The 14,196-nt window shown below is 46.2% G+C and overlaps 1 protein-coding gene across 1 annotated transcript in view; it reads right to left on the bottom strand.

Moving 5' to 3' along the window:
- Positions 1-14,196, bottom strand: part of LOC144763317 (uncharacterized) — a 306,535-nt gene that overhangs the window by 276,246 nt on the left and 16,093 nt on the right. The window contains exon 4 of the mRNA XM_078648804.1: positions 9,541-9,741. Within this exon, the coding sequence (XP_078504930.1) occupies positions 9,541-9,741 (201 nt within the window). The remainder of the gene's footprint in view (positions 1-9,540; positions 9,742-14,196) is intronic.

Genomic DNA, 14,196 nt, shown 5'->3' with positions numbered 1-14,196 from the left:
TTCATCAGCCATACCCTTTGTGCAAAGCAATGGCTCTCACAGCAGGTAACAATGGGACAGGCTCCCAGAAGAAGCACCACAAGGGTACAATGAAGTGTGAGATCTCTGCACCTAGCTGTCTTCAGCCTTCCTGAAACAGTCGTCAGGGACAAATTAAAAACGTCTTCACCTTGACAACAGAAACGGTAAGTCCACTCCTCACCCCTGCCACAAAATGGCACGGTTAAGGAAGAATTTATCATCAGCTTTTGCTAAGAAGGTCCTCATTGAATTTCTAAGGAGAGCGCTGTCTCGATCCTCCATCACTTCAGTGTCTGAAACTCTACCCTTCAGCCACAAAAATACAGTCAATACACTTCCATTGCATGGGGAAGCTGTATCACTATCCATATTGAGTCATGCCATACTAGAGGCCATCCAAAATGCATCACACTGGTCTTTACACTCCAGCTCATACCACGCACAAAGTCAACTACCATACATGTGCTGGACACGAACTGTACGTACATGCACTCAACATGCACACGGTTATGTGGTTCACATAACATTGAAGCTTTACATGAGAATGGTAAATAGACGATCCTCTCGTTCACACAGAGAAAAATGTTTGGTCATACCACTGGTTCACAAAAACCCACTATGTTCCACAACTTTATGTGATTCACCCAGGGCATGGCCAGTTGTCCTACACCCAGTAGGAGGGCACGCTCTGTTCCCCCTCCAGGTCACAGAACAGGTTCTGGACCTCACATTATCAGGGACAGGTTTACATCTCTGTGCACAAGCTAGATTAGCATGTTGCCAGTGTAAAACAAGACGAGATATCAGTTTTTCATACAGTCAGGAGCTGAGGCCAGGTGTATGTACCTGTTTGCCGTGCAGGTGACATTCCCAGCCCAGTGCAAGTACATTTTGTTTAGATTTCTGTTTAAAAAATATAGTTTAGTTTCACAACTAGATGTCACAGAAAACAGTTGTTACTGGTCAGCTTGAATTTGCACGATGAAGATCATTTCAAGGCACTGAAGGATAGGTACACATTTGTAAACGAATCACTTGATAGCTACTACAAGTGAAAATGGAAGTTCCTAATATTACCATGACACTGTAAACATTAAGCAATTTCTACAAAAAGGGTTGATCATACATGGGTGGGGCAGCAGCAAAGAAAACAACGAAAGCAAAGTTGGGCAAAAAAAGAATGAACGGAAAGAGGGAGACAAGGTGAGGGAGACCCTCATGGGCCAGCCTGGCTGCCTTGCCTCTGTGGGTGGTTCTTCTTAGCCCCTTTGATTGGGTCAGGTAAGAGGGTATTTTATTTAGCCACAATTTACTCAAGAATGGAATTTGTTTGCAAGAGCCCATCGCGCCTGGCATTGTGTAGGGTGCACCTCCAAGGATGGTGGATGTACTTTCCAGATTAAATTAAAGAGGTTTGAAGCAGCTAACAGCTTCCCTGTGAACATACACGAACCGGGCAAGGGTAAAGTATGGGACTAGAATATTGTGAACTAAATATCATCTAACAAAAATATTGAAAGCTAAATATAGTTTAGAAAAATATCACACAATTGGGGCTATTAATAGCAAATGTATACCTAATGGGATAATATTTTTGTAATTAATACTTTACTTACAATATTTGTGTTAGACAATATTTTTGTGAATGATATTCTGACATACAACTATCCCTAACCATCTGGAAATGAGGATAAAAGAGTGCCGGAATATATGATTTCTGCCCCGTTGCCCTGTTTGAAAAATCGAGGACCCTGAAAACATAAAATGGTAACTCACAGTCATCATTATTCCTCTACATTACTTCAGCAAAAAAAAACATAATATGGGGGGCGTGGCTTGGACGGCAATGTGGACGGTCGTCTGAGTCCACTCGCTCCGCACCCTTGAGGTTAACTAAGGCCATAACGACCAGCCAAACAAGTTTGTTCTAAGCAAGAGAGCAAGTTTCAAGCCTGGGAAGAGAGAGGCTACAATCGGAACGAAGGATCGCATGACAGGAACAGCGCGATCAGCAATATCGGACCACGGAACCCCTGAGACCCAACAACGGAGGACAGACAAAATGGCGCCCAGTGAGTAAAAGAAGGTAGCCCACCGCAGACACCGAGCCGAGCAAGACGAAAAGACACGAAGTGGAGGTGAGCCAAGCACCATCACCCACCACCCCCGGCCCCCCCCAAACGCACCGGTCAATCAAAGCGGAAGCAGAGAGGCAAGGTGGAGGGGGGCATACGGAGGAAGGAAGGTGATCGAGGCGGGCGGAGAAGCGGAGGAGTCGCTGATAGGTCCGCAGGGAGAGACGCTAGGCAGCGGGGAAGCCCCGAAGTCCCGGTGTCTCTCGCAGCTCAGGGCACTCTCGGAAAACAGGCGCTGGCGAAATCGAAAGCGAACCCTACACATGGGCGCCGCCATTACCGGAAGCCTGGAACAGTAAACAACAGGCGCCGAGAACACCGGAAGTGGTAAACGCCCGAGGGACAACTCTCTGCACCACCGCCACGCTCAACAGCGCAGCCACGCAAGGTCGACCAGAGCGGAACCACCCCCTACCCCCAGACCGGAACCACCCACTACCCCCCCCCCCAAACGCACCGGGCAATCAGAGCGGAAGGAGAGAGGCACGGAGGAGGGGGGCGCACGGAGAAAGGAGGGTGATCAAGGCGGGGGAGAGGCGAAGGAGTTGCCGAGAGGCCTGCAGGGGGAGACGCCGGGCAGCGGGGAAGCCCCGAAGCCCCGGTGCCTCTAGCGGCGCAGGGCACTTTCAGAAACAGGCGCTGGCGAAATCGAAAGCAACTCTACACATAGGCGCTGCCATTACCGGAAGCGAGAAACAACAAGCAGAAACACCGGAAGTGGAGAACGCCCGAGGGGCAGCAAGCAACTCTCTGATCCACCATCGCGACAGCGCAGCCCCACACGACGCAACAGGGGAAGGCGAAGGTGAGGAAACGCAGGAAGACCGCAGCACGGTCCCACTAAGTAGCCCCAGGCAGTCGCGTGGAGGAGACAAACAAGTAGCGGGAAAGAGAGACACGCACGCTCTTGGAAAACGAGCTGGAAAGCGCACCTGCTGGGAAAGACTTGTGGAAGCTTAGAGCAGGAAACGCGCGCAAGGGTTCTAGGCTGAATCGCAAGCTGTGCCCTAAGAATACCCGCATACAAATCCCAAAAGCAGGGGGAACCATCGAACCGCCACATCCGGCACCGGAACAACGGATCAAGAGCCGGGGAGCCAAGACCCAAACAGAGCCTCAACTGGCACCTCCTAGACAGACAACAAACTCACCAGCGACCCAGTAAAAAGCAGCCGGTTGAGGCTGCGAACGAGACAAAGCACACGCTGGCAGGACCAAAAGCTAAGACCAGAACAAGGCACATAAGAGAACCGAGCAGGTACAGAACCTACGCAACAGCCCAAGCCACAAACCCAACCTGTGGCCCAATCTCCACTCAAAAAGAAGGGCGCCTGGGCAGCATCCTATCAAGAAGGGGCAGCAGGACAATGGCAAACAATGATGGCAAAACAGCAGGTGACCCGAAAAAAGCAAAAAAAGAGACCCCTGACTCCCCACTGAAACTAAAAAATGAAACAGCAACCCTAGAGACTATCCTAAGGAAGATCAATGAAGGGAACGCAGTGGCTAAGGAAACAAAACTCAAGATAGACAACATGCAACTAGAACTCGCGGCAATCAGGGCCGACCTGCACAGCACCAATATCAGAATGAAAGCAGCAGAGGGACGAATAAGCTCCGTGGAGGATGTAACTGTGGAAAACTCCAAAATAATAGCAGAGTGCCAAAAAGCCACGAAAGCCATACAAAAACAGCTAGCGGAACAGGACGACAGAGCCAGAAGAGGTAACGTGAGGATACTAGGAGTGCCGGAAGGAACAGAAGACAAAGCGGGCTCATGCGCAAAAATGCTTGAGGACATGATCCCCGAGCTCACAGGCATCAATTTCGACAGAAGGTTCGAAGTGCAAAAGGCATATAGAGTGCCGGCAGGGAAACTGACAACAGGAAGGGGGCCGAGACCTATAATATGCAACCCACTGCGAACAACCCACACCGATGCCATCTTCGCATTCGCCAGGAAGAACCAAAATCTCACATGGGCGAGCAGCAAGATCGTACTAACCCAGGACTACTCGAAGCCAACGGTCGAGACCCGGAAGGGTTTCCTCGCTCTCAGGGATGCCCTGCGCAAAAGAGGCATCAGCTTCAGTTTCGCTGGCCCAGCCCGCTTCAGGATCACAGACAAGATGAGAACAATGACATTCAAGAACCCTGAAGACCTGAGACGATACATGCAAAAACCACCGACAGAAGAGATGGACACAAAACCCCCAGGCGCAGCCAAGAGAAGCGCCTCGCCAGATGGGTCCGCCCAATCGGAGTGAGAAACAACCCGGACCTACAGCACAACAAGGCTACCTCAGGCGAGCAGACTCTAACGAGCGACAATCAGCCATACAGACAATGGAAGCAGCACAGCAGAGTCCTAACCCTATTTCTTTGCCACAAGGAGATGGACAGGCCCGGAAGAAACTACCTCAGAACTATACCACGGACAACGCACAAACTCTACCTCAGGGAGGATGCGGAGCAAAGGAACTTTGTCGTCGCACTCCCACTCAGCAAGTAAGGGGGGGAGGGGGTGAGGGGAGGGTAGAAGGGGTCGGGGAGCACACACATGGGATCACTCTTTTCTATCTTCTCTACTACTCTATCTTTCAACTTTCCACACCTTCAACGAGGAGCAGCAAGCACAGGTATAAGCACAATAACGCACTAGCTAGCCAAGGACTAGGGAGGGGGAATCACAGGGCCCCACAGATCGCAAGGCCACACAGATCGCCAAATGCACGAATCCACAAATGATGCAAAACAACAACACTGACCTATCATCTGACATCAAGATAGTGTCCCTAAACGTTAAGGGTCTCAATAGCCCGATGAAAAGGAGGAAAGTACTAGAGCACCTGAGGAAACTGAAGGCCGACATCTATGTACTGCAGGAGACAAGATTAGAATCAGAGGACATAGCGCGCCTCAAGACCAGATGGATAGGCGAAGTATGGGGGTCCGCAGCACAGAACAAAAAGAACGGGGTGGTGACTTTCACAAGCAAAAAATCAAAGCTAACTCTGGTGAACACGCAGATAGACACAGAGGGCAGGCTACTGGTAACCAGCCTAAGAAGAGCCGGGGAAATGATACACGTGGCCAATGTATATGGCCCTAATAGCGATGACAAGGCCTTCTGGGATGGAGTAGAGGCGCAACTACACACCCTGCCACTGGGAGAGCTCCTGGTGGTTGCAGGAGACATGAACCAGGTCCTAGACCCAGCCATTGATAAGCACCCGCACAGACAAAGCCACACGACACACAAGGGCAACATCCTGAAAAACCTCTGCTCCAAACTTAACCTTAAGGACCCATGGCGCCTCCAAAATCCAGATGCCAGAGAGTACACTTTCTACTCGAACCCACACAACTCCTACAGCAGAATAGACCACATCCTCATATCAGACACACACACCCACCTCACAGACCACATGGAAATAGGACTCCGGGGCATCTCAGATCATTCACACATCAGCCTAACGCTATCAGGGAAACACAATGAGGAACCAACTCACAGATGGCGGTTCGATGATGACCTGCTTACAGATACCTCAAATAGGGCAGAGATCGAGACAGCAATTAAAGAGTATCTATCGAATAACGACACCCCCGAGATAGACAGAGACCTTCTATGGGATGCCTTAAAGGCTACCATAAGAGGGACAGTCATGGCCATTAAAGGGAGGATTAACCAAGAAAGGAACAAAAAAATCGCCGAATTGGAAGAAGAAATCAAAAACCTAGAGAACGGACACATAGCTAACCTGGAAGATAGGAATACCCTCACAAACCTGACTAAACGTAAATACGAACTAAACAAAATCCTGAGTGAGAGGGCAGGCACCTGGATAAACAAATACAAAGCTATCAACCTGTGCTCAGCAAACAAAGCAGGGAAAAATCTAGCATCCTACCTCAAGGGGAAACAGAAACAGCATTCGATAGAGGCCATCAAAGACAGGAACGGAAAATCCCAGACTGCAAATAAGGAGATCCTGGAGGTCTTCAGAGACTTCTATGAGGAGCTCTACACAAGGGATGAAACCCTACGTGAGGATGGTGGAAAGGAGCTCCTAGCACGCATCTCCACACCAACGCTATCTGACAGGGAACGAGAAGTCCTTGACCTAGACATAACAGAAGACGAAATAGGGAAAGCCACAGCGAGTCTTAAAGAAAACAAAGCACCAGGACCAGACGGATTCATGGCAACAGATCCTCAGACCCACAATGAAGGAGGTCTTCACAAAGTGTGTCCAGCAAGGACGCATGACACCCACCATGGCGGAAGCCAACATAATAGTAATACCGAAGGAAGGCAAAGACACAAACGAAGCAAAGAATTTCAGACCAATCTCACTTATCAACGTAGACTGCAAAATGTACGCAAAGATACTAGCAACCAGACTCAATGCCCTCCTCCCGAAGCTCATACATTGCTCACAGGTAGGCTACCTGCGGAACAGAATGTCTCATGACAACACAAGACTACTATGCCACATAGTAAATCATTCCTCCAAAAGCAGTAACGCAGCGGTCATGATAGCCCTAGACGCCGAGAAAGCCTTTGACAGAGTGTCCTGGCCCTTCCTAGACCAATGTATGCTGAAATTCGGCTTCGGACCCAACTATAAGAAGATGGTGATGGCCCTCTATAATGACCCCAAAGCACGAGTGGTAGTTAACGGCGGGGCGTCACACCTACTCCATCTTAGCCGGGGGACCAGACAAGGGTGCCCACTCTCACCAGCCCTGTTCCTGCTAGTGATAGAACCTCTCCTAAACATGATCAGAGCCAACACAGACATAACAGGGATACCGGTAGAGGGAGAAACTTTCAAGCTAGCGGCGTACGCAGACGATGTGCTAATAATCACTGAAGACCCAGAAAAATCGATCAAGGCACTGATGGGAACGATAGAACAATACGCCCAGGTCTCGGAGTACAAACTAAATAGGGACAAATCCGAGTGCAAGCCTCTAAACGTTCATACCACCAAGACAGTCCTAGGCTCGTCCGGCCTGACGTGGCAGCAGAAACCCATCAAATACCTCGGCCTCCTTTTCGAGCGAGACCTTAGGTCCACACTGGAACACAATGAACAAGCCATACTAAGCAAAATAAAGGAAAGAGTGGAGGGTTGGTCTCCCAAATTCACTACGTGGTGGGGTAGGGTGGAGACGATCAAAATGATGCTCACACCGATGGTGAACTACATGCTGAACATGCTACCATTGATAAACACAGAAGACTTCCACAAGAGGCTAGACAAAATGCTGAATACCTTCCTGTGGAGGGGTAAGAAGCCCAGAATAAGCCTAAAAAAGCTCAGACTGTCTAAGGACTTAGGGGGCCTGAATATAACGAACTTCAGAACTTTCCCAAAAGCGTGCATAGCAAGACAGGGTCTACACTGGCTTACCCCGTATGCAGAATACACACCAGCGTGGCTGACACTGGAGTGTAGCCTGCTGAAAGGGATGGAACCCATCGCCCTACTAACAGCCACACGACACCCAGCAATCAAAGAAAACCCCATCCTAAACAGCACAAAGACAGCGCTACTAAGTATTGACAAACTAATGGGAACAAGCATAAAGAGAACTCAGCTAGAATCAATATGGCACAACCCCACGATAAAATACAGGGACAAGACTCTGAACATGCACTCATGGTACAAGCATGGCATCACAACAGCCAGGGACCTACTGAAACAGGGCACAAACATTACCTTCGACACACTCAAGGAGAAACACGACCTAGAGAGCGTAGAACTGTACAACTTCCTGAAGATTAAGGTAGCAATAAGGAAGGCAAACCTGAATGGACTAACACCGTCGATCATACAATACGCAACCAACCTCAACAAACTGGGGCACCAGGTCGCACACCTATACAAAGCACTATGCCCTAAGTCCACAAAACGTAACGACAAGGTAAACAGCTACTGGGAGACACTAAGAGGGAGCGCGCTGAGCGAGAAGGAGAGGGTAGAGATGTGGAGATCAACATCCAGGAAAAAGGTCACCGCTACTTTAAACCAGACCAAATTCTGGCTCATACATAAGGCATACTGGACCCCTGCCCGATTGGCATCCATGGGTATCCGCGACAGCGATTCCTGCTGGAATTGCAACAAAGAAAAGGGAGACCTCGCACACCTACTCTTCCAATGCTCAAAAGTCAGAGTTTTCTGGAACACAATAGAATCACTAATAAATGAGATCACAGGGACCAACCTGCAGCTTGACTTCCACAGCCTTGCACTAGGTTTCGCATCCCCCACAGTAGCAACCAAGGAAATTCGGGACCTCATCGACCTCCTGCTGACAGCGGCGGTCAAAACGGTCCTGCACAACTGGAAGGACACAGGGAAAGCCACGCCTAAGGCATGGCTCAACTGGGTCACTTTCCTGAGGGGGGCGGACTCAATCACAGCGAAATACTCACCCAAAATACACAGGCAGTCAGGCATCTGGGAGGCCCTGGACACCTACCTCGCGTCGCACAAACCACCATAGGCAGAAGGGTCAGTCACCGACCAGCAACAGCCAAGCAGTAGACCCCCGGATAGCGCACACTCCAGGAACGCACACTGCTCCTCTTCCCTCTCTCCTCTGTCTATCTCTTCAGCGGGCGGCCGGGGCACGTGACCAAGAAGTACAACCAACGCTACATGGGGATGGAGGTCTAACCACCTTACCGCCAAGACTGAAAATCGGACTTACCACAATAAGACTGGAAAGCTGGACTTTGAATCAGCCCCCTCCTCCCCCCGCTTTCTCTTCTCTTTTTCTTTCTCTTTCCTCTTCTTCTTTCCTTTTCCACCCATGTATATGTAATGATCCATGTATATATATATTTTCTCTACAATAAAAAATTACGGAATTCGGAAAAAAAACATAATATGTTGAAGCCTGGAATCCTTCAACACCGAATACCGGGATGCAAGGAAAATATGTAATCCTCAGAGTACAATATCAAAATATATCAGGTTGACAAAATCATTACGGGTAACAAGAAACCAAGGCAGAGGTAGATTTAAAGACAACACTAAATGAATCAAACTTTCCAACCCCCATTCTATGGGGTAGGTACTTGTAAAGCAACTGGAATACAGTTGAAAGAACGTTATAAAGACATATACGGCTACACCTTTCAGAAACAATGTGTATACTATACTTTAACACAAATAGCCATAGGAAAGATTTTAAAATTGAAAATGAACAAAGCCAAGAGATGAGGAAGGGTCAAGCAAGAGTCAGAGAGGTTGTGATGAGGCTGAAGAGCAGGGTAAAGCACCATAAGAGAGGTTGAGGGAGGAGAGTGAGACAGCAATTGATGTAAGGGGGATCCTGGATTGTCCCAGGACAGTCACTGTCTTACCTTGAGCTTCAGCTGCTTCAGGCGGCGAAGTCCCCGTAGCACCTGCAGAGACTGCGGTAAGAACTGGATGTGGTTGTTGGAGGCGTCCAAGACGTTGAGAGTCAGTGAGGGGGACAGAGGTAACAGACTGGAGATCTCATTGTTCTGTACGTAGAGTTCATGCAGTCGGGGGAGGTTCTGAACCCCGTCGAGAGATTTCAACTGCAGGGAGAGAGAAACACTCTGCTGACTTGGACATCACCTTGGTTAAGAACGCTAGCAACGCATCACCTTGGTTAAGAATGCTAGCAACGTCATGCTGAAACCCTCTAGTAGTTGAGAAAGCTCAACACATGCAACTTACTCACCAGTATACATCAACCTCTCATTGTTTTGAGTCATCCAGATACCTACGAAATAGATCATGCTTCCTTAATAGTGATCTGCCCTGCCAATTCACCTCAGTTGCCCCAGCACTAAAAGTGTTGATGGTATGAACTAGAACTCTTCAGAAGGACCAAGAGAGAATGGAGAGATTGCAACATCAATTTTATCTAGTCTTTTATTTTTGCTTTCAATTTCATCCACAGCAATTTCAGCAAATTTACCCGTATGGACAAGCAGATCACTGTACTAACTAACTGCAACCTATCTCATCAGGATATGCAAACCGTAAGGGTCAGAATCTTCAGGCTACATCAGGACACTGTACATGTCTCAGGTTAAGACAGTTTTTCCTTGAAAAGTGTGATGTTTTTACACTTTCACTTAAACCTGTTGTATTTCTGCATGGAGGATTCTGGCAAACAGCAGTATTAAGTGGGTCATCAAGGACACTTGATGGTCGGTCGGGTGAAACATGGGCTGATGTCCCAGCGGTGATTATAGACAGTTCACTTGAGGTTCACTTCAGAGGTCGAATGACCAGGCTCTCAAATCTCATGCCATTCATTACGTCACGTATTGGCTACGTAGCTAATAGTGATATTGATCTGAGAACATTCATTGGGGATTCTGTCGCTAACAATTACAGGAGTAAGTGCAGATTTCAGAAGTGCTGAAGGAAATGGGTCATTTTATGTAGGACACGGGAATTCCTAGGTTTGCATACAATTTTGGAAATTAATATTGAACTCTATCTTGTATGCATGTGACAGACCTAACAACCAAATCGTAGACTTGAGAAAGCAGCCAGGTAGACACACACAACATGTTATCTTCTTTTTCTGTATTCCTGGCTGTCCTGAATGCACAAAGTTTGCCATTAAGAAATAATCTAAGCTGTAGTTACATTAACACTATAGTTTAGAGTGGGATTTTCGTCAGTTTTCTCCTGTGCAAAGTTTAGATTTTATTAAAAAACATTTTGTGCCCACAGTTGGTGGTTAATGGACAGCAGGATAGAGGTTTGCACTTTAACTGAGGATCCTAGCACCGGTCACTAATGCCACCTGACATGCATATGCCAAATGCAAACTCTGGAAACTGTTTGAGGTTCTTCACCTATAGCCGCATGCAACAACAGTGAGAGCACAAAGCGGAAAAGTGGCCAGCTGGAATATTTCATTATTTTATAAATGCTGGGGGTGGTTTCGGAATTTCTGGCAGAACTGGGTCTGGCCCAGTAATGTCCCAAAATAATCTGAGGAGCATTCCCTAATGATGAGCGTGAACAAAGCAGTGGTACACTAACTGCATTCAGAACTGTATTGAATTTCAGTGGGTCTGAGAGGGGATATCTCCCGCACCCGCCAAGTTGCCGAATAGGCAAAACCAGAGCCGTGTAATTTTAGAAGAAGAGCAAATACTTCCTTCCTAGTCCAGCTAGGTCTAGAGCTTTGCAAAAGGTCACATGTAAAATGTTTTCAGGTTTTGGAAGTAACTTTAACTATGCAAATTCAATATAAATCTGGACAAAGTACTCTGAGAATGGAAAGTGTGTGGATTAGGGACATCTTTCACTGATGCAGAGTTGGCAGGGCCCTGGATGTCCATCCCACTCAGAGTATGTCTGCCTTTTACAAGCCAACCAGCGAAGAGGTACATATTTTCCATACTTGCATTAGATCCCATGGTACCCTTTCTACAACACTGACTAGCTTAAGTATAGGGCCTAATTATGAATTACCTTGCTCCAGGCTGTGGTTTACTCCCACTCAGACTCAACAGCATTTTGGGAACATGTAAACTGCTGCAAAATATAAATGAATAAAATCAGTTTTGTCTCAGGACAAAAAGACTCTATTTTTGTTTCTTGGAAAAATCATGTCCTGGATGTGCTGAGCACCTTCCATCTCTTGAACCAGATCTCCATTAATGGAGTTGACGTTGGAGGGAGTGAAAGCAGATTGGGAAGGAGAGCAACTCTGAATCCCAGGGACTGGCACGTGTAGCTTGCTAGGCATATGAGAAACAGGAGTCCCTTATCTCCAACGGATGATTTACCCTTTCTCTTAAATAGTCCTCTCTATTTTACGAACCATAAGATTTACATTCATTGGAGGTGAACTATGTACCAATATCCAAAACTCGCCTTGAAACGGAGACATTGGATATTTTCATTACTTTCTATTTTGACACATGAACTTTATTCTATTGTATGTTTCTTTAATACAGTTCGGAACTAAACCAGAGTTGTCATGCACTCTACAGTGAGCAGGACAAATGATTTAAGTGACTAATAAAGATTTTTAATCGATCACTATAAAATAATGGTTCTGCATAGCAGAGACAGCTGGTGACATTTGAAAGTTGTGGGGTATAAATGTTGGGTATAGCTTTTATGTAGAGAGCAAAGTGGCCTCAAGAGACAAACGTGGGGCTAAGTGGGGGGTCTTCCCCCAGAGAAAAATATGAAACAATGTGAACAAATTGGTGAATGGTGCATTTTAAAGCAAACATTAATTTAGAATTTAATGAGAAAGCAAGAAGGCTTATAAAGCAATTGTGAAGGTGTACTCTTGAAATATTTAAAACATTAAAAATGTCTTACTGCATTAATATGTTCAAGAGTTACTGTAGTGCACAAATTGTAAAGTGCAACAAATTCAGGCCCTTTGAATTGTGTGCTTACATAGTGTCTTACACTGCAGGCAGCATCAACTTTGGAAGATAAGGCTCTAACCAGGGTGGAGGAAACACCCAGAGCTGCTGGCTGCAATCATAATGAAATATGCACAGACAGGGCTTTAAGTGGGATGAAAAAAGTGGAGGTCTCTAAAAGGAGAGTGTCTTAAAAATGTAATTACTGTGATTCCCATCTTGAGCCACCCGATCAGTACTTTGGTTTCTCGCTGAGCTTTCTGTTATTGGATCCAGATATATAACACAACAACTAATACACACATAAAACCTGTCAGGAATATTGGCTTTGTCAACGGTGGTTGCTTTTTAAGATAAATGAGTAACAACAATTTTGTTGAAAATAATTAATATTGGAAATGTTTCAGTTATGAAATTGTGATACTGTGAATTAAATTCCGTTGAAGCCTGTGAAAGGAGTATTGGTCTTCAGTTATATACACTTTATGTAAGACGTGTATGGCCTTTTTCTCTCCGCGTCATCTTGCTGCATATTTTAAACCTCATCTCTTTCCTCTTCAGCACCCTCTTTTCACTCTATCCTGAATACACTTCCTCGTATCTCCTTCACTGACCCCATACGTCCACTGCACTCACGTCAGCACTTTATTTTCTTTTACTTTCACCTTATAAATATTTTGACAACTGTGTATCCCCTTCACCCACATTTACAAAGAATTTCAGTTGAAACTGGAATAAATGACTATTGCTCTGTGTGCTTTGCAGAGGGGTCAATCCAGTGACGGGCACGGTAAGAAACTCACACTGCCTTCAGCCTCAGCACTAGAGCTCTCAATCGTGGCTCGTCATAAACACCTAGCATGACTCAGTTGAAAGAATGCACTATAAAAGTGTAATGAGATGCACCCAAAAACCACAAAAACACAACTTAATGTAAATAACTAACACTAAAGAAAATGCAAGATTAAATAAAATAGAAACAAACTAAATTGCAGACATGCATTACCTTAAAGTTTTTAACATTCATTGTTTGGAAATCAATCAATGTTTTGGGCATTTTTGTTATGAGCATGACCTTAGGGCCTGACAAAGACCAGTTTCAATGTCTGATTCAATGCCATATGACAGAGCCAGATCCCCAGAATTACTCAACCACAAACATCTAGCATGCTACAGCTTCTGTCTCTAAAATCAAAACATGTCCAGAGTTAGAATAAAACATTCTAGAACCATTGCGCCAATCAATCTAAATAAATTAGGTCCTTAATAAGTGCCAAGTATGCGCACCAGATCCTAGGCTTGCATACTCATAGCGTTTAATGGTTTTTAAACATTTTCCAGAATTTCACAAGTCATGACACTCTATGTACATATTTCACTCTCTGTGCTTGACTCCCTCAAAAGCTGAGGATATTTTGATCAACTTTGCCAGGGACCAAAAGCTCTGCACGACTTTTGGTTCAAATTTGCTGGGGAACAAATACCGTAGCTCTACTTCTAAAGGAGCCAGAAACGTACAGTCAGTGTGACTAGGCTTTTCAGCACAATATACCTAATACAAGTTTAGAAATAATAGTTAGCATTACCAAGGACAAGGTGTCAAATCTCTCTTACTGCGCTTGCATCCAATCATAC

This window comes from Lissotriton helveticus, chromosome 1_1, assembly GCF_964261635.1.
Source record: "Lissotriton helveticus chromosome 1_1, aLisHel1.1, whole genome shotgun sequence".
Taxonomy (NCBI): domain Eukaryota; kingdom Metazoa; phylum Chordata; class Amphibia; order Caudata; family Salamandridae; genus Lissotriton; species Lissotriton helveticus.
The sequence above is the reverse complement of the archived record's forward strand: the minus strand, read 5'-3'. Positions and strand labels throughout refer to the sequence as shown.